At 36.4% G+C, this 25352-nt stretch overlaps 2 protein-coding genes and 1 pseudogene across 3 annotated transcripts; all 3 read left to right on the top strand.

Annotated features, from left to right (window-relative positions):
- The first annotated feature begins 11757 nt into the window (after nt 1–11757).
- Nucleotides 11758–14202, top strand: LOC141596643 (rho GDP-dissociation inhibitor 1-like). Its single transcript, XM_074416851.1, has 5 exons — nt 11758–12255; nt 12590–12656; nt 13269–13487; nt 13559–13683; nt 13774–14202. Exons 1-5 carry the CDS (start codon nt 12082–12084, stop codon nt 13849–13851), a joined length of 663 nt encoding a protein of 220 aa, XP_074272952.1. The 5' UTR covers nt 11758–12081; the 3' UTR covers nt 13852–14202.
- On the top strand, nt 14151–15194 carry LOC141596649 (fasciclin-like arabinogalactan protein 7; annotated as a pseudogene).
- Nucleotides 15195–16053: 859 nt separating this feature from the next.
- Nucleotides 16054–25256, top strand: LOC141596658 (fimbrin-4-like). 2 transcript variants are annotated; one of them, XM_074416871.1, is made up of 15 exons: nt 16054–16394; nt 16905–17041; nt 17136–17306; nt 18203–18447; nt 18557–18728; nt 18813–18851; nt 18951–19019; nt 19125–19241; nt 21343–21554; nt 22295–22462; nt 22537–22736; nt 23043–23200; nt 23303–23399; nt 23851–23942; nt 24638–25256. In XM_074416871.1, the coding sequence occupies exons 2-15, from the start codon at nt 16955–16957 to the stop codon at nt 25055–25057; spliced, it is 2247 nt and encodes a 748-aa protein (XP_074272972.1). In that variant the 5' UTR covers nt 16054–16394; nt 16905–16954; the 3' UTR covers nt 25058–25256. The 2 variants fall into 2 exon arrangements, with proteins under 2 accessions (XP_074272972.1, XP_074272981.1); XM_074416880.1 differs by lacking the exon at nt 16054–16394 and adding an exon at nt 16416–16573.
- Nucleotides 25257–25352: the final 96 nt, after the last annotated feature.

The following is a 25352-nucleotide window of genomic DNA, read 5'->3' on the forward strand; positions in this document are numbered from 1 at the left end:
AAGCTAAACAATCTGTTAATCTAAAACTGTCAATTACCAAACACTGAAATAATTTTGTTAATTAAATCTGCTAGTCAAACCTACTAAATCATTCTGCTAGTTAAATATGCTTTTTAAATTTGCTTCTGTCAATATTAATCCGTTGGTTACAAAAACAGGACTAGTGAGATACCGTCTCTCCAAAGTTTTTGTATACTAAAAGACGCAAAGTGTTCAATGAGAAAGTACTTAAAATATCATGGCCCAATAGTTATGTAGAGTGGCCATATACATAATAGATTGATGAATAACTGTAAGTCTGCCACCATAAGATTTTTTTTTGGCACCAATACTTCTTATTCTCCCTATAATCTTCTCAAAGAGGCAGTTGCAGTCCTGTTTAGACATTCTTGTTATTTGATACTTGTGTAATACATGTAAGAAGGGAAAGAGTGAAATATATGGGCCAATTTTTCTCCTTCAGTTATGGGCTTGGGAACGTATTGTTGTAGGTCGTCCCCAAGTAGTAAGGTCACTTATCAATGAGTACAAAGAAGAAGTCCACCTTTTAAGCTTCCAAATGGTAGCGGGGATCGATCCCGTAGGATGTAATTGGTTGAGGGTGGATCGTAGGTATAACTGTATAAGGATATGTTTGATAAATTGACAGAAATACAATTCACTTGGCAACTTTCAATAACTGAATTATACATCTGATGAGCATTAAGATAAATTTTTGAGTTTTAATTTAAAAATTTCGAGTTTTATTATAAAAATTTTGAATTCATCTACTTAAACATTAATCTCAAAAAGTTACATTATAACTCAAAAAAATTAGGGTTATTTTATAGGAATAATCCGAACTATTAGCTGTCTTCTCGTAGTAATCTGAACTTTAATTTAACTCAGAATACACCATACTATCACCTCCCTTTTCTTTTATCAAACCCGATAACCGACTACCTGTTTAGCAAGTTACCTTCCCTGATTCCTTTAACCAATCAGTTATCACCCCAGACCCACCTATCAAACTCTAATTCCTTACCATTATCACAAACACCATAACCGCCCCAATCCAACCGCTGCCAACGCGACAACCAGTCAACCACCACCATCCAAGTGCCGCCAACACCACAACCATCAAAATCCACTATAGCGACACCACCCACATGAGCACTGCCACCATTCTCGGTCTCTTTAAACCATCATCTCAACTCCAAATAAAATCACAAGCTTTCTACAATTTTGCACAAAAAACAAACTCAAATGCTCAAAAATTTTAATCTCCCCCATAATATACAACCACTCTCTTATCATCAAAATTTTAGAGTTTGCACTACCTTGAATGTTTCCTTATAAGTCTAGCATAGTGATGAGATATGTGGTATCATGGTATGTCTCTGCGCATACTTTAAATCTCTCCACATATTATATTATAAATTGCAGGAATACGTGAGCAGCACACCTAACTCCGATTTCGATTCTGACGGGGTTGATTGTGAGCTTGGCAATGGTGGTGCGAATCTTGGTTGAGGATCAGCTTAATGGCGATGGTGGTCCTATCACCTGTCCGTGCTCTGTGCGAATCTGCGCATACTCTAATTCCTCTCTTGCTCTCTCAGAACCGGGTTTTATTTTGGCTGGCTTGAGGGTTCTTGAGTGGTGGTGGAATAATGGTGGTTGATGATGAAGGTGTTAATGGTGGAGGAATAATAATAATAATAATAATAATAATAATAATAATAATAATAATCTTAATAAAATGGTGATGGTAGACTTGTTTTTACACGTTATTTTTTGCCTAAGTTCAATATAAGAAGATAATGACAATACTAATATACTGTGGTTTATTCTAAGTTAAATTAAAATTCGGTTTATTAAGAGAAGATAACTAAGAGCATCCACAATAGAGAGGATGGAGTGTCCTCTTAGCATTCTATCTCCTCTAAGAGGACAATCTCTCTATTGTGAGACATATGCTAAATGTCCTCTTAATAAGAGGAAGGTAGTCATTTCCTCTAGTTTTAGAGGAAAGCACACTTTGGCCCTTGTGTCCACTAATCACACACTATTTGTCATATGGACAATAATTCATTTACTTTTTTCTTTTATAAAAGTTGTTAGAATAATTAAAGTAGGAGAGTAAACATAAGAGGATCCTCTCTATTGTATGAAAAAATATATAGAGGAGGATGAATGTAGTGGAAATGAAGGTGGGTCATAGAAAAATTGATGTGTCAAAGAATGAGAGGGTGAAAGATAAAATAAGAGGATCATATGATCCTCTCTATTGTTGATGCTCTAATAGTTTGGATTATTCTTATAAAATAACCCAAACAATTACATATAAACTCAAAAAAATTAGATTTTTGACTTATAAAATTATAATGTAATTTATAAACTCTATAGAACTCAAAAAAATACACAAAAACTCGAAAAATCATTAAGTGTGAGGTAGTACATCTCATGTACAATCCTTTTTCCCGGCAACTTTACACACAAGATCAGATCCTCCAAAATCTCCCTGATATTTTCCATGAGGACCCAGAGGAGTGGATTTTATTTGTAACCTCTTTGATATGCTTTGAGAATATCGAGTTGCACCTCCTTATAAGTTGTTTTAGGCGATTTGGATGACATCAAACAATACCGCCCGATTGTTACACCGATCCTTTACTTCATAAGACTGATAAACGAGGAAATACAAGAGACATTTCAGCTGAGTTTTTCGGTTATCTCAAAGAGTGGGATAATAATTGGAAGGCAAACATGTTGGATAAGGGGATTCCATATAGTGGTTTCCTGTCACACCATGATCCATATATGATATGGTATCGAAAGCGTACTCGTCGTCTTGTTAGTTCTCAAAATCGGATCTTAACCGACAAGTACATGCATGAGCATCACTACAATTCTAATGCAACTGACTTGGACACTCTTGTAAGTAGAGATGGCAACGGATCCTGGACCCTATCCAGATCCGCGGATCTGGACCCTGATGGGTAGGATATGGATCCTATTTTTCGGACCCCATGGATATGGGTTGGATATGGATTCACTTATTTGAAAATGGATCTGGAAAATTTGGATCCGCCGGATATGGATCCAACGTTGGTGTGGCGGATATGGATCTGGATCCTATCGGACCTTGCCCAGATTCGTTCCATTGTCATCCCTACTAACACTACACAAATACAGTACACAAGTTGTAAGTTAGAAATGGCAATGGATTCTGGACCCTATCCAGATCTGCGGATCCGGACCCCGATGGGTAGGATATGGATCGTAATTTTTCGGACCCCGTGGATATGGGTTGGATATGGATCCACTTATTTGAAAATGGATATGGATCTGGAAAATTTGGATCCGCCGGATATGGGTCGGATATGGATCCAACGTTGGTGTGGCCATTCTTATATCTACCATTAAGTGAACGAGTATATGCAACTCATGCAGCTACAATGAATTTAAGCTATAGGAATTTGTTACTTGAGATGCAAAATACTTCACTTCAGTGGCGGAGCCAGGATTTGAATTTAGGGGGGAGGGAGAGGGGGGGGGGGGGCCAAAATTTTAGGGGACGAACGACTAATTTCATAAGACTTTAAAAATTTCAAAAAATTTAACTTTAAACTTTGAAAATTTCATCCGCAGGGGGGGCGACCGCCCCTGCTAGCCCCCCTAGCTCCACGACTGCTTCACTTAATTATTTAAAAGTGCTTATTCTGGACATCTCATCCAACCACGGAAATTCCGTCAACGCGCCAATAGTTACTGACGGAATGTCCGTCAGGAAACGTTACCGACGGAAATTCCGTCACAAATCCGTCAGTAACCCGTGTTTTCTGACGGCCTCTTTTTTCCGTTGGTAGGGTCGTCACTAACCCGCGTTTTTTTTGTAGTGTTAATATCTAACCTCCGTCCAAGAAGCGGAAGATGAGGTCGGACCGTCGTCTCAACCAAGAAGAAAGTCAAAGAGAGGTTGTAACACCCCGGCCCAAACCGGGTCGGGAGCGGTTACTTATGATAGCTCACCAGGCTGTGTACATGGCCCACAGATCAACGCGGGTCCTTTATAGCGCATTTTATCCACACTCATACGCATCCCGGAAACCTTCACAGGAGGTCACCCATCCTAAGACTACTCCCCGTCAAGCACGCTTAACTTTGGAGTTCTTTCGCATGGATGACCATAAAAGAAAGTGCACTTTGTTGATATGAGTATTACTTCTAATCCTTTTAAGCACTAGTCATTTAAGGCTATCACTGGATCTCTTCAATTACCGTGGGGTGTTACAGAGGTCGTCGAGTTAGAGAGCATTGTGGTATTTAGTGTGTTTCGTCAAGTTAACCAATTTGGTTTGTATAATATTTGAGCTACCATGCTTTGGATAAATGTTTCACAAATTCTTGTTTGTGACGGCACATATCCGTCACTCTTGAGAGACGGATACCATTTTACCTCACAAAGTACCCACTTTTTCTCTCTCTGCAACACTATTCATGTGGTCCCCTTTCTCCAGTAACCCATTTTGTTACCATTTTATCTCACAAAATATCCGTCACAAATGGTAACCCGTCACAAGGGAGACCAATTGTAAATGTTTAAAGAACTTTTTTTTTAAAATGTAATTAACAATTTAAGTTAGAAGATTTTCATATAGTGTTGTGAATTTAGTTCAATATTGTTCTTGATGATGATGATGATTTTTACTAGATAGGCAAATAGAAGAATAAAAAATCAAATTCTGGCTTTAGTACTACTCAGACTAAAGTCGCTCACTCCCTGAACCATTTTAGTCTTAAAGATGAAATTTTGTCCAAAATAAGTCTTATTCTGCTTTGATAGTCGTTTTCCCCCACGACGACTTTAACTCAAGTCGCTTACTCGCTGAGCGACTTGAGTTAAAGTACCATACTAAGGTTTGACATTATATTAACTCTAGGTAAGGTCGTTGAGGAGGATATCAACTTGAATCTAAGCCTAATTTCGGTGATAACGTGCATTCATTTAGGTAACAGGTAGTCTTGCTTGTGACGGGGGCTAATCCCGTCACAAGCTTGTGACCTCTCACAAAAAGGGAGAGGGGACAAGGTAGGGCACCCTCCATGTGCTTCCCACTCACCTCTCAATGGGCATTTTGTGAAAGAAAACGGTATCTGTCACAAGCTTGTGACGAATATCGCCTGTCTTCAATGAGATTTTGTGTTTAGCTAAATACTTTATAACAACACCGATCTTATTAATTTATTTGTTATTGAGCCCCATCCTAGAAAAAAATTCAAAAGAATGACCAAACTTTATGTTTAATAGTCACAAGCACTAAGCAAGTAGGCCAAAAGTCCAACCATGCACCCAACTTGCCATTATAGGACAAAACCATCACAACAATCTTCTCCATTTAAAAAGCAACAACAATTCCCTTCTTTTCACTCAAACTCTTTCTCACTTTCTTCCTTCCAATACCACAAAAAAAGCATCATCCCTTCCTTGTACGTTCCATAACTAGAAATGCGGCTTACATTTGCAAAAACAAAGAGTAGCCCTAAGGTCGCTGACGAGTCCATGTTTCTCGACAGCGAGGGCGCAGTAAGGATGCCTATATATCCCCATCAACAACACAACAGAAACCGACTCGTTTGGGTCGGGTTTTCAGTCATATATACGATTGCACGAATTCCGTTTTCGGTACTCTCGTGTTTTAGTCATCAGCATGGGAGTAGTGCAGTTGATGGTATGTGGGTTAGTAGTCATATTGTTAGGACTTCAGAGATTGATCATCTTATGGTAAGTGATAGCATGCGCTATGCAATTTTGATGTAGTAAATTAATTACATTAGTGAGTGTAATTTGTTTGTCAATTTTTAGTTTTTAACAAACTTGTGATCGTCACAAGCAGGACTGGTTGATGATTTATACGATTACTTTATTAGGTGTATGTAGACGTGTACGTAGTCTATGTATATTATTTCAGTTGATGATTATCTTGGTTATCAAAATTTAAGTTTGTGTACGTAATGTTATATCTTTCGTGTGAGTTTTCAATATTCTCAATCTATCTACTAATCAAGTAAAGAACATTCGCCAGTTCATCGATCTCAACATCAGTGTTAAAACTCATGAAGAAAACTTTACCGTTCTAGTGATCCTACTCAACTTGAATTCGAACTAAATCGGATGGCAAGAAAAAACATAAAAAAAAATATAAAAAACTATGCCAATTCATCAAATAGAATGACTGAGAGCATCCACATTAAAAAGGATGGTGCTTCCTCTTAGCACCATCTCTCTTCTAAGAGAATGTCCTCTTCAATGTGGAACCAATTTGGACATCCTCTTTGGAAGAGGAAGAGGAAGACTTCCTCTATTTTTAGAGGAAGCTAATCCTAGGCCCTTGTGCCTGTTCTCCAATAAAGTTAGATCATGTGAATTATAATTTATGTTTATAAATTTATCAACTATTATAAAAATAATTAAAATATAAAAGATGAAGAAGAGATGATCCTCCTTGATGTGGGAAAAAAATGAAAGAAAAGTTAATAGTGGAAAATGAGGCGTCAAAAAGATAGAGGAAAAAAGAGGAAATAAAAGAAAGAGGAGATACTCTTCAATGTACATGCTCTGAATGGGATGAGTTATTTTCCATTTATTTACTAGTACTAGGGGTGAACAAAAAGTGGTCCGGACCGGCAAACCGGACCGACCCGGACCGACCGGTCCGGTCCGGTCCAGACCGGATACATACCGGTCCGGTCTCCGGGTCCCAAAAAATATGGTGACCGGTCTCCGGACCGGACCGGTCCGGTCCACATTAAAAAATAAAACTAAATTTGCCTTATAAATTAGTACCGGTCCGGTCCAAACCCGGACCTAAAGGGTTCCGGTCCAGTCCGGTCCGGGTCCTCTTCTAACCGGTCCGGTCCGCGGTTTTGGAATATGTGTTTATCCGGTCCGGTCCGGTTTTGGACCGGTGAACACCCCTAACTAGTACAAATTCTTGTATAAATCCGTCTTAACAATGCTTTGGTTAAAGTGATCCGCTTTTTTTTTAGCAATTTCTTTTTTGCTAAAATATAAGTATAAGTATATAAATTGGAATATCGAAAACCTATAACCGATAACCGAATAAATATACAAGTGCATCCGCCGCCTATTTGGACCAACAGATGACTAACAAAAGATAACTGGATTAGGTACCAGCCATTCTTTACACTGAATTTTTGGTATAATTTTAGTTTTCAGAGATAATTTTTACAGCGGAATAAAAACGATATAAAAAAGGGTTATGATAAATACAATCCAGTGGTTTGTATTTAAGAAAACAAAAAAGGAAATAAATTCTTGATATATGCATATGCATTAATTGTATTGGTTAATGTGTAATTTAGTTCTTAATTCCTAAATTAATATCCAAATTAAAAAGTATTTAATGCTTAAATACAACCCACTGCGCTGGATTTAACATTATCCTATAAAAAAAGATATGAATTACCTAAGAAAATCTCACAAGACCTCTCAACAAAAAAATTAAAAATGATTTACTATGAATTGTTTGAATACAATGCCTAAAATCTATAAAGAAATTAAGAATCCACCCATGATATATATCAGGAATATCACATGTGTGAAATCCATGAGTTTGGGGATTTTGGGTTGGGGAATGAGATTTTCCGCCCTTTAATTATAAATCTTAGCTCTGCCACTGTATACATCATTTTACGGCGCCACTCAAGTCTTTACGCCGGTAGATATTGGCAGAATGTCAAATCTAAGCAAATGACGAGGATGACTGTATGTGTTGTTTATGACGTTACATATAATCATAATCTTGAGCACTTGGTGCATTACTACTCCACTTTTGGACCTTAACCACGACTTGAGTAGTGCTTCAAGTCAATGCAATCCTTATATGTTTGTTCGAGGATATCGTCTTCATTTTGAGATTGAGATCACCTTACTTTTGAGGTCACCAACTTGCTTGTTGATGTATAATCACTATGAATGGGAGCCACATTTTTTTGTCAAAAGTTTGCATGATCATTCATGAATCATCATTTATATAATTAAGTTAAGTATTTAATGTATTTATATTCAGTTCAGTTTTATTCAGTTTAATTCAGACTTTTTCAACCCCTCTTTTTACAAATTAACTCTTATTTTCGCTCAATTTAATTCAACTTTTTCAGCTGAAAAGAACAGGGCCTAACTTGTAACTGATACAAATATGAAATTAGTGAATGAGAAAAATATAGTCTTTAAGAACTGAACGACAATAGTCTTAACAGATGAATTTCATCCACTATATTTAAGCGATCGTTAAGTCTCTCTTATGACAGACATATTCGTCACAAGCTTATAACAGGTTAAGTATTATCCATGTTGGTAGATAAAATAAAACAGAATGCTACTCATTTTGAAACGCTGAGCTTTTCTTTTATCTACCCACATGGGTAGTATTTGACCTATCACAAACTTATGACAGATATATCAGCTAAGGAATATTACAATGTAAGTGTTTTTAGTTTGTGTCTCTTTCGATTATTTGCTTGTATGTATGGTACTCATTTTGAAACGTTGAGATTGGTATCTAAAGTTTGAAATGCACTATCACTCTTTAGAAATATGAAGTTACCCCACCACTCTCATATATGTCAACGGTGAAAGCTCATTCCAATTGTTTGCGGAGATTATTTATTAGTATTGATTTCTAAAATGTGTGAATACAATCAAATAAGTAAACAATGATGGTAAACAAGATAAGTTAGTTATGGTCATAACTTAACCGTTAATCGAATACAATTCTTTTGCTTCCCACTATAGAGCTCACGAGAATAATGTTTGAAAATGAGCTTAAAATTAATTATTCACATCGCACTTGCGTGACGTATAATCCACATACACTACCCTGATAAGTGAAGAACATACTACGTTGTAGCTTGCTTACTCATAATGTTTTCAAGATATCAAATGTTTTGATTCTAAATTTATTTCCTATGCTTAGTGATGAGGTTTTAAAATACCGCAACTTCACGGTCGTTGTTGTAGTATTTAAGGTATCAAATTACGGGGAGCGAATGTAATACTAGTCTACTTTAATTGTAGTGCTTAGTTAAATCGGCAAAAATTGAGTTTGATATTCTATTGGTAAACTAAGTTGATAATTAAGAGCTAGACTAATTAAACGCAATCTAAATTAAGCTAGAGTAATAAAGGGTTTAATCAATGATAAAAAGGTATAGGATACGATCAAGCCTTTAGCAACGGATTATAGTAGTAATTAGTCACTCAACAAGTAGTGGGTTTATGGGGTCAAAAAAAAACAATGCTAGCAAGACTAACCACCTAACTCTCTCGAGTGTAGGTGGCTTATTGAATTGATTTAGGATCCCACTCTCATGAATAACCCAAAATCGAACACAAGGAATTAAGATTAACAACAGGTCCCGACTAAGTCCTTCTCCACTTCCATGGATGGAATTTCTTAGCCAAACTAGGTTTAAACCCGTGAAATTCACGGGGCTATTTTTAAAATTTTAAATGAATATATATAGTTACAACGAAGATAAAATCACTTACGGAGTAATTAATTTTGAATTATTAACCATAGATGAGCTATCATCAATCATCATATATTGTGTCCATAGTATTAGTTAGACTTGCAATAAAATTATTACATATACTTAAAATGAGTGTAACTGTGTAAAACAAATGGTTGCACGACTCGGTTAATAAAAAAAAATTTTAAAGTTGGCTTAATAACTTACATTTGATTTTATTGGCTAAAAAAATACATATATCAAACAACAGTTATCCCGTGAGAGAGTCTGATCCTGTGAGATAATCCAATTTTATAAAATGAGAACTCATTTACTATATTAAATAAATAGTTTTCTTAATAATATGGATCATCTTACAATGTAAAATTGTCTAACAGTATAATTTATGTACATTAAATACGTAAGAAAATACATAACGTTAGAAGAACAAAAGGTTTGCAACTGAAAGCCCCCTTTTTTTGTAAATTGGTGAACGATGGAGATGGAGATTAAGGTTGGAAGTGAAATTTATACTGATTCTTGTAGGTTTCCTTGAGAACTAATTGCGTTAATTTAGGGAGGAGAACTTTTGGTCAATTATATTAGGGGTATATATAAAATGTAAAAAGATAATTGTCATATTCCTCCTCGTATTAGTTACTCCTATTGATTTGTGCTTCAGCTTTTATAGTGATGGAATATGGAATATTCCATGAATATTCCTCAAATGATTTCATTCCATATATCATCCCATTGATTTCACAATCTTAGTTAGGTGTATATAGAGTATAATTTATTTACTTTTTTAAAAAATAATAATTATTTCGGTTTTATTTTTTAAAGGGCTCTTATTAACTGCCACATAGGATTGTGCTTGATAATTAAGATGCCAAGTCAGCATCTTTGGCAACTGCATTAGAGAAGTATATGATATATGATGATGGTGGGGCTTTTTTAAAATGGGTCTCACTTCTGTGAATAACCCGCCTAGAGCCAATACCCAAATACACTCATGTCCACTACCATAGGCCCAACTCCCATTGATAGACTAGGTAGCCCAAAATTCAGCCCAACTTTATTGATAGCCTCATCAGGTTGGACATGGTCAAACAAGGGGGTCATCCAACCTAGTCGGACCCTAGAAAGGGGACTAGTCGCTAATCATGTTAACTAGACCTGACAAACAGATCGGGTCGTGTCGGGTTCGTGTTCGTGTCACATGTAAACGGGTCACAAACTCTCCAACCCAAACCCGACCCAATTAAATCTCGTGTCGTGTTCGTGTCGACCCACTTACATAAATGGGTCGTCAAGCCTCAACCCTAACCCGTTAATTTTGTGTCGGGTTCGTGTCGTGTTTCCGTCTCATGTCTAGATTTGGAAAGTTTAAGTATATTTATGTGATGGAGGATAAAAAATTTCAAGATTAATTTAGTAAACAGGTCATTCGTGTCGGGTTCGTGTTTAAAGAGCGCAACCCAAACCCAACCCAATTAAATATCGTGTCGTGTTCGTGTCGACCCACTTACATAAATGGGTCATTAAACCTCAACCCAAACCCGTTAATTTCGTGTCGGGTTCGTGTCGTGTTTTCGTGTGTGTCATTTATTGCCAGCTCTAATGTTAACTAAATTAAAACAAGTGATAAAAATTGACACTTTAACAATAAACATAATTATTTCTTAAATTAATTTTTGACGTCACTCAAAATTAACTTAATTTATAAGTTAAATTTTAATTTTTGACGTTAACTCAAAATTAACTGAATTTATTTATATATAGTTTTTGAGTAATATTGTATTTTTTTAGCTTAATGTTTTAATGAATTAACTCGAAAATTTTATACTCCCTCTATTTTTCTATATATGACTTTATCATATTTCGAGATACATACTTCTCTCTTCAATATCTCTCAAATTATATGTTTAAATATAATGATATGTATACTCATATGAAAGAGTTTTTCATAAGAAATTTAATGGTATAATTTTATAATTTTTTACCAAATATATTTTTGTAAATATTAAAATCAAATGCTCGCCTCGAAAAAGTAAAACATCTTACATTAAAAAATGGAGGGAGAACTCACAATCAATAAAACAAAAAAAAATAATCGAAATCTTATTATACAATTCAGAAATCACATAAGGAGACATCCGACATTTGACGTATAATTTATGAAATGTAGAAGAAAGTAGGATCAAACACTTAATTATCAGCCTTCCTCAATCCAAGGCAAAATGTGTGTATGATTAGTGGTTAGAAAGAAAAACAAAGACAAACTACAAAAATGCTCCTCACGATCTCTCTCTTGTCTTTCGGATCACCACAAGTCCATTTATTTCCTCCTAAAATGACTTCCTTTTTCTCAATTGATATCCAAAATTCTCCTAATTAACATTTTGTTTATCAAATCTCCTCCTATCTTTTCAATTTCCTAGAATCACATTTTTGAATTTTCCTTAAAAGGGTATTTAACTAAAGCAATTTTGGCATCTGGGTATTTCTTAAATTTGTTTTGTGGCATTTAAATTAAAATATAATTAAGGATTGAAGAGAAGAATAATGGGGACTGATGAAGAGAAAGAGGTGGGAGAGAAAAGTGAAGAAACTGAGAAACTAGGGAAGCAAATGAGTGAGGCTTCTCTTTGTACAACTGATAATGATGATGAAGATTATCAAGGCAAAGTTGATTTGGGTCCTCAGTATACTCTCAAAGAAACTTTTGAATTGGACAAGGTCCACAAATCTCCTCTTTTCATTACAATTCCCTCGTTACGAGCTTGTGACGGAGAAATGTATTTATTTTATAATAAAATTTAATAACCATTATCTGATAAATAAGAATCTATGATTGATTACTTTTTATAATAAAATTGTCACATTTATCGTTATAAAGGAGACCTACTGACTAACTAACGTGCATTTCATGCATGGGCATAAGTCTAAATCCTTCCGTTTACATAGGATTCATAATTTTTCCATATAATCAAACGAATTCGTGAATGAGATCTTCATCGTAATTATCCACATATAATTTTGATGTTGAGAATGTTGTTGAATTGGAAAATAGGATGATGAGAGCTTGAGAAAGTGGAAAGAACAGCTCCTTGGAGGTGTTGATTTAAATGAAATTGGAGGTATTTTATCTCCTTATCTTTTTTTGTTTACATCGTCTTAGTCTATTGGTTAAGACTGAGGTATCTGAACAATAGATTTCAGGTTCAATTCCCCCCTCCCCTCTGGTAAATTTCATAATGTTTGTTCTTGGGTTTTTAATCTGTAATTAGACCTCGTATCTATCTAATTCACGGGAAAATTAAAATCCCATGAATTTTAAAAAGGGGAGGGTGTTTGGTTATCTTTCTAAGTTTCCCTCCTCATTTTTGCTGGATAAGTGAATGTTCTGCTTCGTGATTGTAGTTGCAAATCATTTACTCATGTAGTGCCATTTCACTGAAAGGTTATATATTTAAGCATTCGCGATGCATTTCTCTAGACAAAGACTCCGTCTTTTTTTTTGTGTTTAAGGATGGTACCTTATTCCAAAAGACGATTAGTTTTTTTGGAAAGGGACTCAATAAGGATTATAAGATGGTGACGGGTTTAGTACCCAATTTATAAGTATCACTGCTTAATGACTTTACAAGTTTAGCGAGCTAACTTTAGCTAAAACCCATTATGCTTGTATATGGGTGTTAAATTTGGAATTTGTAGCGCTAGCTATACCATTTAGTGTTTCCAAACTGCAGAAACTCTAGAACCCGAGGTAAAGATCCTTAGCCTGGCAATCGTGGCTCAAGATAGACCAGACATTGTCCTGCAAATTCCAGAAGACGGAAACCCAAATGGAACATGGTTTACTTTGAAGGAAGGTAGTGCATACAAGTTGCGATTCACTTTCCATGTTAATCACAACATTGTAGTCGGACTTCAGTACAACAACACTGTCTGGAAAACTGGCATGAAAGGTAACATACGCGTTTGTTTAACAAGTTAAAGTTCGCGCTAAGTTTTAGTTCTTACGGATGTTAATATTTAGTTGATAGCACAAAAGAGATGCTCGGAACCTTTAGCCCTCAGGCAGAGCCCTACACTCATGAGATGCCAGAGGAAACCACCCCAGCTGGTTTCTTCGCCCGTGGATCCTACACTGCAAAAACTAAGGTCCGCCGTTTCATCCCTTCCTAAAATTTGTACTATCGCCATCTTGAATGTCTGGTTTATATAGTCACCAATTTGTCATTTATTTTGCAGTTTGTTGATGATGATAACAAGTGCTACTTAGAAATCAATTACACATTTGACATTCGTAAAGATTGGCTAGCTACATGAATGGAGAAGTCGATTGTTACCAGATGACAAAGTCTTTTCGCAAGATTACTTTTAAATCCGATCCAATCCACCCGCTGTTTTCCCCTTCCTAAGTACTCATTTTCTAGTTGAAAAGTTTGAATAGGTTTTTCTTTTTGCCTTGTTTTGGTATATTAATTACTCTACTTGTTTCTTTGCTTTTTGTTGTTTTTCAAGAAATAAGATAGGAAAGGAAAACCCTTGAGATAGTGCTATTGTCATCTTCAACTTTGAGACTTAAACCTAAACTAGTTGTTGAATGGTTTTTTCTTCAATCTTGTATGGATCTTTGTGTTAATCTTGCTATACTACATGTAATCTCGTTTGTTTCAAGTGATTACTTAAGGGAAGAGATTATTAGAAAAAAGGATAATGATAGGGCGCCACCTTCTCACATGCATACTTTATTATTGAGGTTCTCACTTAAGGATAATGATAGGGCGCCACCTTCTCACATGCATACGCCGGCTCCGGCACCTGCATCCCAACTTATAAACATCACCCAGTTACTCAGTGTCTCAGTGATGCAGGCCCATTCCAAACCTTCTTAAACTACCTCGAATCCACCAAAGTCATTGACACCATCCAAAATCAAGCAAATAACTCCAAACTCGGTCTAACCCTCTTTGTCCCAACAAACAATGCCTTTGCATCCCTTAAGGAACCATCACTGTCCAACCTCACCCAAAACCAACTTAAACAGGTCTGCCTTTTCCACGCGTTGCCGCATTACTACTCCTTCTCCGACTTCAAAAACCTAACCAATGTGGGACCTGTCCCCACCTTTTCTGGTGGCAGCTACAACTTGAACTTCACTGTCGACAAATCAGGCGCCTTCGGCATCACCTCTGGATGGAGTGTTACCAAGGTTGGTAACAGTGTTACTGCAACCCCACCTGTTGCAATTTACCAGGTTGACAAGGTGCTCCTTCCTGAAGCTATCTTCGGGACTAACATTCCGCCCATGCCTGCCCCCGCTCCGGCTCCCAAGGCCATTTCTCCGGCTGCTGACGATAACAATCTAGCTGACGAAGGACCCTCATCGTCTAAAGATTCTTCGGCCTCTTGTCGAGTTGTGGTTAGCTTTGTTTTGGCATTGTTAGGGATGCTTGTTCTGTCTTTGTGATTGTGTGAGCTTAGATTTTGTTGTTGCTTTAAATTTTATAGAGCGTGTATTTGCTCATCAATTTCTTTAATTGAAGACAATATTCCATGTGTATGGCTCACTAGTTCTTTACCTTATTATCAATCATTAGGCAAAATTTATGTAATGGTATTGATGATTTGATGATAATCTCCCTTGAGATAACAAATTTATGGGATTTTACATGTGTACCCTTTTTTCAAATTGACCGTATTACGAGATATTCGGTTTAAAAAAAATCATTATTTTTGGAACTCGTTGTCAGGAGTTATGGTCAGTCAAAATTTGTTTTTTTACGGTATAAAATTTGACTGGTGATAACTCCTAGTAACAAGTTCTGAAAATGGTTTTTTTTTTCCAAATTTAACGTCTTTACGAGATCTTTGTTTTGGGAAAAAAATTAATGTTATGTGAACTCATAGCCAAAAATTATGGTAGTCAAAGTCTTTTTTTCCCCCAAAAAAAAGGTGTATAAGTGAGAAAATGAAATAATTGAGGGGTAGAAGTAGGAAAACCCCTATATTAATCAAACGGGGGGTTGGGCGGGCTTGGTCTAGGGGACCCAGAACCAGCCCGGAATAGGGGACGGGTCAAGCTTCATGTAAAAAGTGACCCGAGGGGTGGGCCAAAGCCCGGTCGAGGACGGTCCCGTTTTGAAGCGGGCTGGTCTAATATCATGGACTAGAACCGGCTTGGGATAGGGGGCAGGTCGTGCTGGACTCCGTGCAGGTCAAGCCAAAAGTCACCCGAGAAGCAGGTCAAGCCGGTCTGGGAAACCTTTATGTTTGACTAGCCCTATTTACTAAAGTACATACTTTACTATCCCATTTAATTTTTTTTTTACTTTTGTGCCTTTCCATTCAATACTCTCAAACATTTCATTCTTCGTTTATACTTTATAGGTATCCAAAACATTTAGATGTGTCCAACACAATTTATTAAATACAAAACGGCTGATTAAAAGAAGTATCCGTGCTACCTAGTTCACGAACACACAACCCTCCGTAGTCCATACAAAGGAGCATACACCACGACTTGGTTCGAAAAACAAAAGGAAGAATGTTTGAAAAATGGTAGAACACCCAAACACGTCGGCGGCCGTCCACATGTTCATGAGCATCATGGGTGAGACCGTGAGACAGGAAAATTTTGTACACAAGACTTGTGTCCATATATATATTCACATTTCTTTCCAAAAAATAAACCAAATTAATTACAAAGTCACGCAAAATTGAAATTTTACTTGATCGTCATTCATTCTTCCATCATATTTCTATCTGAAAACAACAGAGTTTTTGGAGTGCAATCTTAGACTTCTTGTCATTCTTCTCTCAATTTTTATTCTTTACTTTCATCTTAAGCATCCTCCCTTTCTTACATGGTTTGATCTCTTTCCCTTTTATTTTTCAATAAAATAGTTACTTTTCAATCTGTATTTTTGATTTTGTTCATCTGGGTTTTCTCCATTTTGTGTGTGTACTATGAATGATCAAGTAAATTTGATGGGTTTTTGAAATGGGTATCTTTGATTTTGCATGTTCATCGAGATTATAGAAATGGGTATTGATGGTTTTTGCTTAATATACAACAAATACTTGTGTGAGACGGTTTTACCTAAATTTATCGTAAAATGGGATCTTTTGTTAACCAATTTTACCTACTAATAGGGCTGTGTTTGGATCGATTTTACAATTATATTAGTGTAGAACCGCCTTACACAAGACTAACTCTTAGCTTAATGGTTGTTCTTTCAAATTTATTTTATATGATGATTGGAGCTATATGTGATTGGATTTATGGTGATTGATTTTATAGCAGTTATGGTGATAACATTTTAGTTATTTCTTGGGTTTATATCTGATTGTTTGCATTTGTTGAATGTATATAACAGTTATGAGAATATCATTAAAGATTGAAGAATAACAATAATCACATTTCAAGATGTCTGCTTTTGAGGGTGTGGTTTTGTCTGATCCAAAATTACAAAGTCAGTTCACCCAAGTGGAGCTTAGGAGCCTCAAATCTAAGGTTTTGATTCCTTTGACTTATTTGTTGGGTTTTTTTCTGTTGGAATTGTTTGTTTGGTTGATCAAGAACACTAATGTTGAGGTCTTGTTGACAGTTTTCGTCAATCAAACCTAAACCCGGTCAAGTAACTGTATCGGATTTGCCACCAGTTTTGGCAAAACTAAAAGGAATCACTGGGTTGTACACTGAGGATGACATAAGAGCTGCGTTGGAGGATTCGTATCCTGACAATACTCATGAAATTGATTTTGAATCTTTTCTTTCGGTGAGTTATTTCTTATGATATACTGTATGTTTTAGTGCTCAATCATTGCCAGATGAAGTTATGACATTGTTTCTAAGATTACTTCAGCTATTAGATACTCCCTCTGTCCCGATCATTTGTTTTCCTTTTCCATTTTTGGGTGTCTCAGTCAATTGTTGTCCTTTCGTTTTTAAGAATGAAGTTGATGAACAATTTGATCATTCACTCTCAATGTGTTCCACTTGTCATTTAGTAATTGGCTCCCTCCTCTTTCCTTGGTCTTTAAGCCAAAACCAAAGGACAACAATTGACCGGGACGGAGGGAGTATATGTTATGTATCCGTTGCCTGAATTTTTTTTTTTGAAGGAAGTATCCGTTGCCTGAATTGCAAAGCACTAATTGCATATTGAAGAACTTTATGGTGTGCTTGAGTCTTGATTTCATGAACTGAATCTGCTAACTCTTGCTTTAGAAAAACGCGTCCTTAAGGCCTTAAACATAAAGCTCACTGAGGCACTAGCCAAAACGCCTCAGGGTGCTTTAGCCATTAGGTGCAGCTTTTGCGTAATATTCAACTAGCAATTTCCATATTTTGCGAAATTTCTTTTTACTTTTTTGAAATTAATTTATTGTTATTATGCCCTTCCTTTTGCCCCTTGATACCTAACTTTTACTCCTGAACATATTAATCCTATTTAAATGCAAATAAGCTATTGTTGCGCACGATGTTATTTTGAAAATACAAAGTTGTTTACAAAAAAAAAAAAAAACTTGTCTCGTGTTGTGTGCATGAGGTTCGTGGCTTCACCTTGCGCTTCTTTATCACGGGCCCTCTTCTCCTTAGTATGCCTCATGCTTAAAAGAAAGTGTTAAGTTTGCGGAGCTGAACATTCTGAACTTTTGTGGTACTTGGCAGGAGTTCCTCACCTTTACCGGTAGAGCCAGTACTAGCGCAAAAAGTCAAGGTTATAGACGAGCTTCTTCAATTCTTAGACAAACTGTCACCACTCATTTTCGAACCATCAGTGAATCAGAGAAGGCTTCATATGTTGCGCATATCAACAATTACCTTGGCGAGGATCCATTCCTGAAGAAGTATCTACCTTTAGATCCAAAAACTAATCAGCTTTTTGAACTGGTTAAAGGAGGAGTTCTTCTCTGGTACACTTACACTCTGGCTTCTTGATTCTTACTGTCATTAACTCTTAGAAGTTTATCAGCCTGCACTATGCATCATTATTTATTGTTTAATATTTTTGACTTACTGCAGTAAGCTGATTAATGTTGCTGTGCCCGGAACGATAGATGAAAGAGCAATAAACAGGAAGAAAGACCTTAACCCTTGGGAAATAAATGAGAATCACACACTTTGTCTAAATTCTGCTAAAGCTATTGGTTGCACGGTCGTTAATATCGGTACACAAGATTTGGTGGAGGGGCGAGTGAGTTATCACAGTTTGTAGTTTACATTCCTTGGTATATTTTTCAAGTTTAATTGTCTGATCAATTTTATTTTCATTTTGTAGCCCCATCTTATTATGGGACTGATTGCACAAATGATCAAGGTATTCAATCTGATTTTTCGTTCTTAGGGGATGTGTCTTAACTTGCATCTAGTGCTCTACTGTTCTCTGATTCTATGGCAATTTTGTTGTGTAAGTCAGATTCAATTGTTAGCTGATCTCAACTTGAAGAAGACGCCTCAACTTGTCGAATTGTTGGAGGATGATACGGTCTGAATAGCTTTTCTTTGTCACGCATTTAGTTACATTTTACATTCTGTATTCTCACTCTGGCAACAATTCAGAGAGTTTCATGTCTTGTGTAACAATGTGCAGGATGTGGGAGAGCTCATGAGTTTGGCTCCAGAAAAGGTCTTGTTAAAATGGATGAACTTCCAACTTAAGAAATCTGGATACAAAAAGGAAGTTACAAACTTCTCCACAGATTTGAAGGTGTGTTCCTTTGTTACCTTGACCTACAATTGTGAATACTTGTAAACAACTTGTATATTTTTTTTGTTTTGTTGGCTATTTTTACAATATTGGGATTATAAAGCCTACATATTTTTGTTCTTGCTAATTTTCTGTTCTCTTTCAGTTGTTTTGGAATTGTAGTTGACCTAGGCCGCTTTTGCGTGTGGGCCTTTTAGATCAATTAAAATTGAGCCGAATGCTTTATATCAATGGATTAGTTATATCTTAAATCTTTGACTAGAGGTAATAAAGTCTGATGAGTGCTGGGAGCCCCCGTAAAACAGAAGTGATGCTCCGTTTTGGCAAGAGGTACCAAATTAAAGGAATGCTGATGAATCTTCTGTAAAATCTGTAGAATAGGAGGTGGTGTCCTAATTAGAATGAACCAAATGGACTAGCAGTTGGTTGTACCACCCACAACCAACTTTTAATGCCATATTAAAAACATGACCAAAAAAAGACAACTCAACTTCCTCCCTAAACCCGTGGTGATAAGATCCTTTTTATACTTCTTTCCCATTCGTGAACTCTTTTTCATCACGTCCTGCATATAATTGCATCCCATTTATATTGTCCTCATTTGACTTTGGGTCTTTGATGATAAAGCTATGTCAATTCTGACCATTAATCTCTCTCTATATATGTGGTGAAGCAATGTAAATTTTGTCATGTTTGAGTAATTAGAACAACTAATTTGATATTATTATTTTGTTAAATGGGAACAAAATAAATGCGATGGAGGGAGTACATAGACTAAATAGGCCATTAGTATCTTTTATTGAAGCAATTGACCAACAACAACAACATCAGAGCCTTAATCCCAAAATGATTTGTGGTTGGCTGACATGAATCATCCTTTAGAACCATCCATTGGTGAACGCACACCTCAAAAAGCGAATAGAAAAGGGAAAATGAAAAACAAAAGGGGGAGCGAAAATGTAATGGAAAGTCAAGGTAAACTTACAGGTTTTAAAATCGAATTTCAGATTTCTTTTATAAAAACTTAAATTTTAAATCGAGAGAAAAGATTAAAACGATTTTGAAAACCGAAATAGAATTAAGGATCCGGAATGCCTTAAAAGTAAACCAAGTAAAATATATAAGAAAGTGGTCGGTAAAAAAATGTAATAAAGGAGAGAAGAACAAATAATTTAATTTTTTTAAATTAAATAAAAACACTAAATATGTCAAAAAAAATATATTAAATACTAGAAATCAACATGTATCCTTTCCCTCCATTGTGCCCTCTCCGTCACCATACTCTCCTCAAGCCCCAGAAATCTCATATCGTGCTCTATCACTCTCAACCATGTCTATCTCGGTCTTCCTCTAACTCTAGGAACCTTTTCTGTTCTCCAAGTCTCCGGCCTCCTAACTGGTGCGTCCATAGGTCTCCTTCTCACATGGCCAAAACATCTTAGTCGGTTTTCCATCATCTTGTCCTCTATTGGCGCCACTTTTACCTTTTCCCTAATCACCTCATTCCTTAATTGAAGCAATTGACCGTGTGTATAATATTTTAATCAAAGCCATGGGAGGCCTTTATTCGCCTGCTGGTTACTTTCTTAATGTCGGTGCATATTGTCTGTGAAGTTGAAACAGTGTATCCTTACTAGAGATGATGAAGTACAGAAGTTTAGTGCTATCACCATTGTCTAATCAGCTACGAGGAGATTTAATACTGAACTATCAAATAAAGTAATGAGGTCACCATTTTCGAAGAAGCTTTCTTGCCTACTTTGGGCTGTTGGTCTTGTAAATGGATATTATATGATCTAATGCCACAAAGTATATTAGTATACTCCTAGCAATAGTTGTATGTGAAGGAAAAGGTCATTGTAACGGGTGTCCAAAATTCCTGACGGTTTAAAGATTTAAACTAATGTAGTCAAGTAAATAGTCTATGATGAAGAGCTGACTTACTGGCTTTATAGACATGAGTTAAGAGTTGTGATGTTGTAAGTGTTGATTGCATATCTTATTATATCAATTTGCATTTTGAATGACATTTTAAAATGCTAACAGTCATGGATTTTTGTTTGGGTATTCAATGGTAACAAGATGTGTTACATGTTTCCAGGATGGGGAAGCTTATGCTCATTTACTTAATGTTCTTGCGCCAGAACACAGTAACGCCTCCACTTTGGAAACTAAGGATCCTACTCAAAGGGCAAAATTGATTCTAGATCAAGCAGAAAAGTTAAATTGCAAGAAATATATCAGTCCAAAGGATATAGTAGACGGATCATCAAATCTAAATCTTACATTCGTCGCGCAGATCTTTAAAAACAGGTGATTCTACGCTTTCACTATCTTCTCTGTGACTTTGAGCAGATGGCTTCAAGGATGAAGCGGGTTTTATGGGTCTTAAGGGCTTGCTTGGATTGGGGGGAACACTTACCAGGGCAATATAAGTCAACCAAATGTGAAATGGAAATGTGGTGGAAGGTGGAACAAGATGGTGGTGTGGAAATTATTGCCTCCATATGGTGGTAATCTTCCACCACCTCTTACCACCACTTTTCTCCATTTAAATCTTGTGTTGACCGTCATTACTCTTGTAGTAATCCCCAATCCAAGTAAGCCTTTACATGTAATAAATTCAATGTTCTTGTTTAAATTTTGATTATCAGCTATCCTCTGTACTATACAAATTTAATCACCCATACTTTGATTTATAGATAATCTATTGCTTGAAAATAAGAACCCTTGTCGAACTTTGTGTTATGGAAATTTGCAATTGCTGTCTCACAGGAAGAGGAGTGGAAAAGGTGTTGTGTTTATGTTTTGGCTTTTGGCTTTTGGCTTTTGGCTTTTGGTGCAAACGAAACAACTTGTTTCCAGCATTTTACATCAATATTTAAACCCTTGTCGAACAAGGACAGTTTTATTTTGCCTTCATTGGTATGGAAATATGGACACTTTTCAGAGAAGACCATTTAATATTTTTCTCCTTAAACCCTCAAAATGCAAAAGTTGCATCTTTGCTTGATAGTTGATAGTTACTGGGCCGTAATATCTTGATTGTGCAGAAATGGTCTTACTGTCGATAATGAGAAGATAAACGAGAAGATAAACCTCACAACTGTCTTAGATGATGATACCCAAACATCAAGGGAAGAGAGATGTTTTCGCCTTTGGCTTAACAGCCTTGGAACATCAACATATGTCAATAATTTATTTGAGGATGTCAGAACAGGGTACGCCTCTTGTCTCACGGCCAAGTTCTCTTAATATATGTTTGTTCAGACTAATATGTGATCCTTCTTGTCAGGTGGTCTCTCCTGGAGGTGCTTGATAAAGTTTCACCAGGATCAGTGAACTGGAAGAGGGCCAGTAAGCCTCCTATCAAGATGCCTTTTAAGAAAGTTGAAAATTGCAATCAAGTCATTGATGTTGGAAAACGGTTGAAGTTTTCTCTTGTTAATGTCGCTGGAAATGACTTTGTACAGGGGAATAAGAAGCTTATTCTAGGTAAGCTTTCTTTGCCATTTACTCCTTTGTAGTGATGATAGATTCCCGGAGACCTTTGAAGAAAAATTGTGTTTTACGAACAAGGATGTACCTAAAACATGGGCATCTAAGTGGGTCAAAGTTATCACTTCGAATCTATTTAAAGGTTTTTTTTTTTAAAAAAAAAAAATTGATATTTTTTTCTTCCCAGAAGAAGAGCGGATTTAAGTTGTATGTTTTGTATTTTCTCATCTGATGACCACCGTTTGCGCTGTTAAAAAGTAAAAACTCAAGATGCTTATCTAAGTTAAACTATCTGTCTCCCAGCTTTCCTATGGCAGTTGATGAGATTTACCATGCTGCAACTCTTAAAAAATTTGAGATCTTTCTCACAAGGAAAGGAGATAACAGATGCAGATATTCTTAATTGGGCCAACAAAAAGGTGAAAAGTTCGGGAAAATCTTCACATATCGAGAGCTTCAAGGTATTGAGGCTACTAATAAATTTGCAAACCAGAAAATTTAGAAGTTGTCCTTCCAGTCAAGGTAACAGGATTAACATTTAATTGAATCTGGCATCTTTACAGGAAAAAAGCCTCTCTAACGGGAGATTCTTTCTTGACCTTCTTAGTGCCGTGGAGCCAAGAGTTGTTAACTGGAAAGTTGTCACCAGGGGAGAAACTGGTAATTTCCATCAATCAGTCCCTTGAAAGACGGTATCATGTTAATGTAATGCGAGAGTAACCCATTTATCTGTTAACCTTCCCATTTAGCTATCCCAATTAATTCCTATGTTGGCCAGTCTAATAAGACCATATGCAATTACATTATCTACCGCACTTCTTATATGTTGCCTAAAATATACACATCCACCAAATACTCTGCTAATTTTAATATCTAATCACTGTTTATTCAACTCCTATGTTCCTTTATACTTTTTTAATGCAAAGCACATTCCGAATGTACACAAGTAATAATCTGGGAGGAAAAAGGAAGAACATTGTGGTGCATATGTGCTTGCACTATTTGCTACAATATCCTTGATGACAGCACGAGTGTCAGGCGTATTTTTGTTTCCTTCAAGTAAAATGTAGAATTATTCTGCAAGCTGCTAAATAATGTTGTATTGATGCAGATGAGGATAAGAAGTTGAATGCAACCTACATAATTAGCGTTGCCAGAAAGCTTGGTTGTTCTATATTCTTGTTGCCTGAGGATATCATAGAGGTAAGAGCTTAAAGTGTTTGCTTCTTGTGTTGCTGTGAATTTTTGTTACTGTCCATCTATGCCCCTGAAACCATGGTTGCCTATTAGCCAGCATTGACATATATCCCCTTCATCCCCTGATTAATACGGAGTAACTTTTAAAGATAGGGGTGGGGGTCATTTTTGTTGTTTTTCTTGCTGTATGAGTGTGTATCACGCACATTGTTTGCGATATGACGAGACTTCTAGCAATTCGTGGATGTGGGCATCTGGCTTTAAGAGACAATCTTTTTCTTGCATAAATTCCGAAACTCTCAAATCAAGAATTCACCATGTGCTGATTATCACTTGTCCATGTCAGCACATACTGCCTGAGGGCTGGGGTCATATGTGGGTTTTAATCGTTTTATACTGCATATTACAGGGATTTATTGTTGTAACAGATGCAAGAAAGATATAAAGAACGCAATTAAATAACACAAAGATTTGCGTGGTTCACGTCCGCGGGCAGAAGAGAAGAATTCTTTTATTAATAATGAGGCTTACAAATTTCAGAGTATATCATTAGAGAGTTCATATAGTACTCTCGAACAGAAATTTCCTCCGCACGTTTAGGAAAACCTAGTGAGACCCCCCGTGCAGGGCTAACCAATAGGGGGAAAACCCGATTCAAGGCATAATTTAACATTTATTGTATTTTTGCACTTTGTGGTCAGGTAAACCAGAAGATGATGCTGACCTTAACTGCAAGCATTATGTACTGGAGCCTTCAGAATAAACCAGGACAGCTTCAGAGCCTGCACACTGTTGAAGAAACCGAAATTCCCGATGCACCATCCTCGGCACCCGATGTACCACCTTCAGCACCCAATGCACAAACCTTAGCTTCTAAGGCACCACCCACAGCACCCAATGCACAAACCTCAGCTCCTGATGCACCACACACGGCACCCGATGCAGAATCCTCAACAGCTGATGCACTACCCGCGGTTCCTGAAGAAGGCGACTCACTGCCTGACAAACTTTCTAATTTGTCTGTTGAAGATGAAGCTTCAGATACTGCCCTATTGCCACCAGTAACAACCGATGAAGTTACCGTATTAGAGCAGGAGGACAAGCCAGATGAATTAGTGTGATTTGAACACTGAAAATTCATTTTTTTTGCAATGTTTTTTTTCTTTATTATTTTTTGGGAGGAGGGGTGAATAGATTACATACAAAAAGAATACAGAAGAATCATAGTCAAAGAAATTAAATGAGAAAAAAAAAAAAAAAACTATACTTTGTTTTTGGATACTTCTTCAAAGATATGGAGATATTTAATGTTGTAGATCATGTAAATTTTGTTGTTACAATGGATCTTTTATACTTATTTACGTATGTTTTTTTCCTCTTAAATGTGACCGAGAGATTGAGATGTTACAAAGTAGT

The sequence above is a fragment of the Silene latifolia genome, chromosome 1 (genome assembly GCF_048544455.1).
Source record: "Silene latifolia isolate original U9 population chromosome 1, ASM4854445v1, whole genome shotgun sequence".
Lineage (NCBI taxonomy): Eukaryota > Viridiplantae > Streptophyta > Magnoliopsida > Caryophyllales > Caryophyllaceae > Silene > Silene latifolia.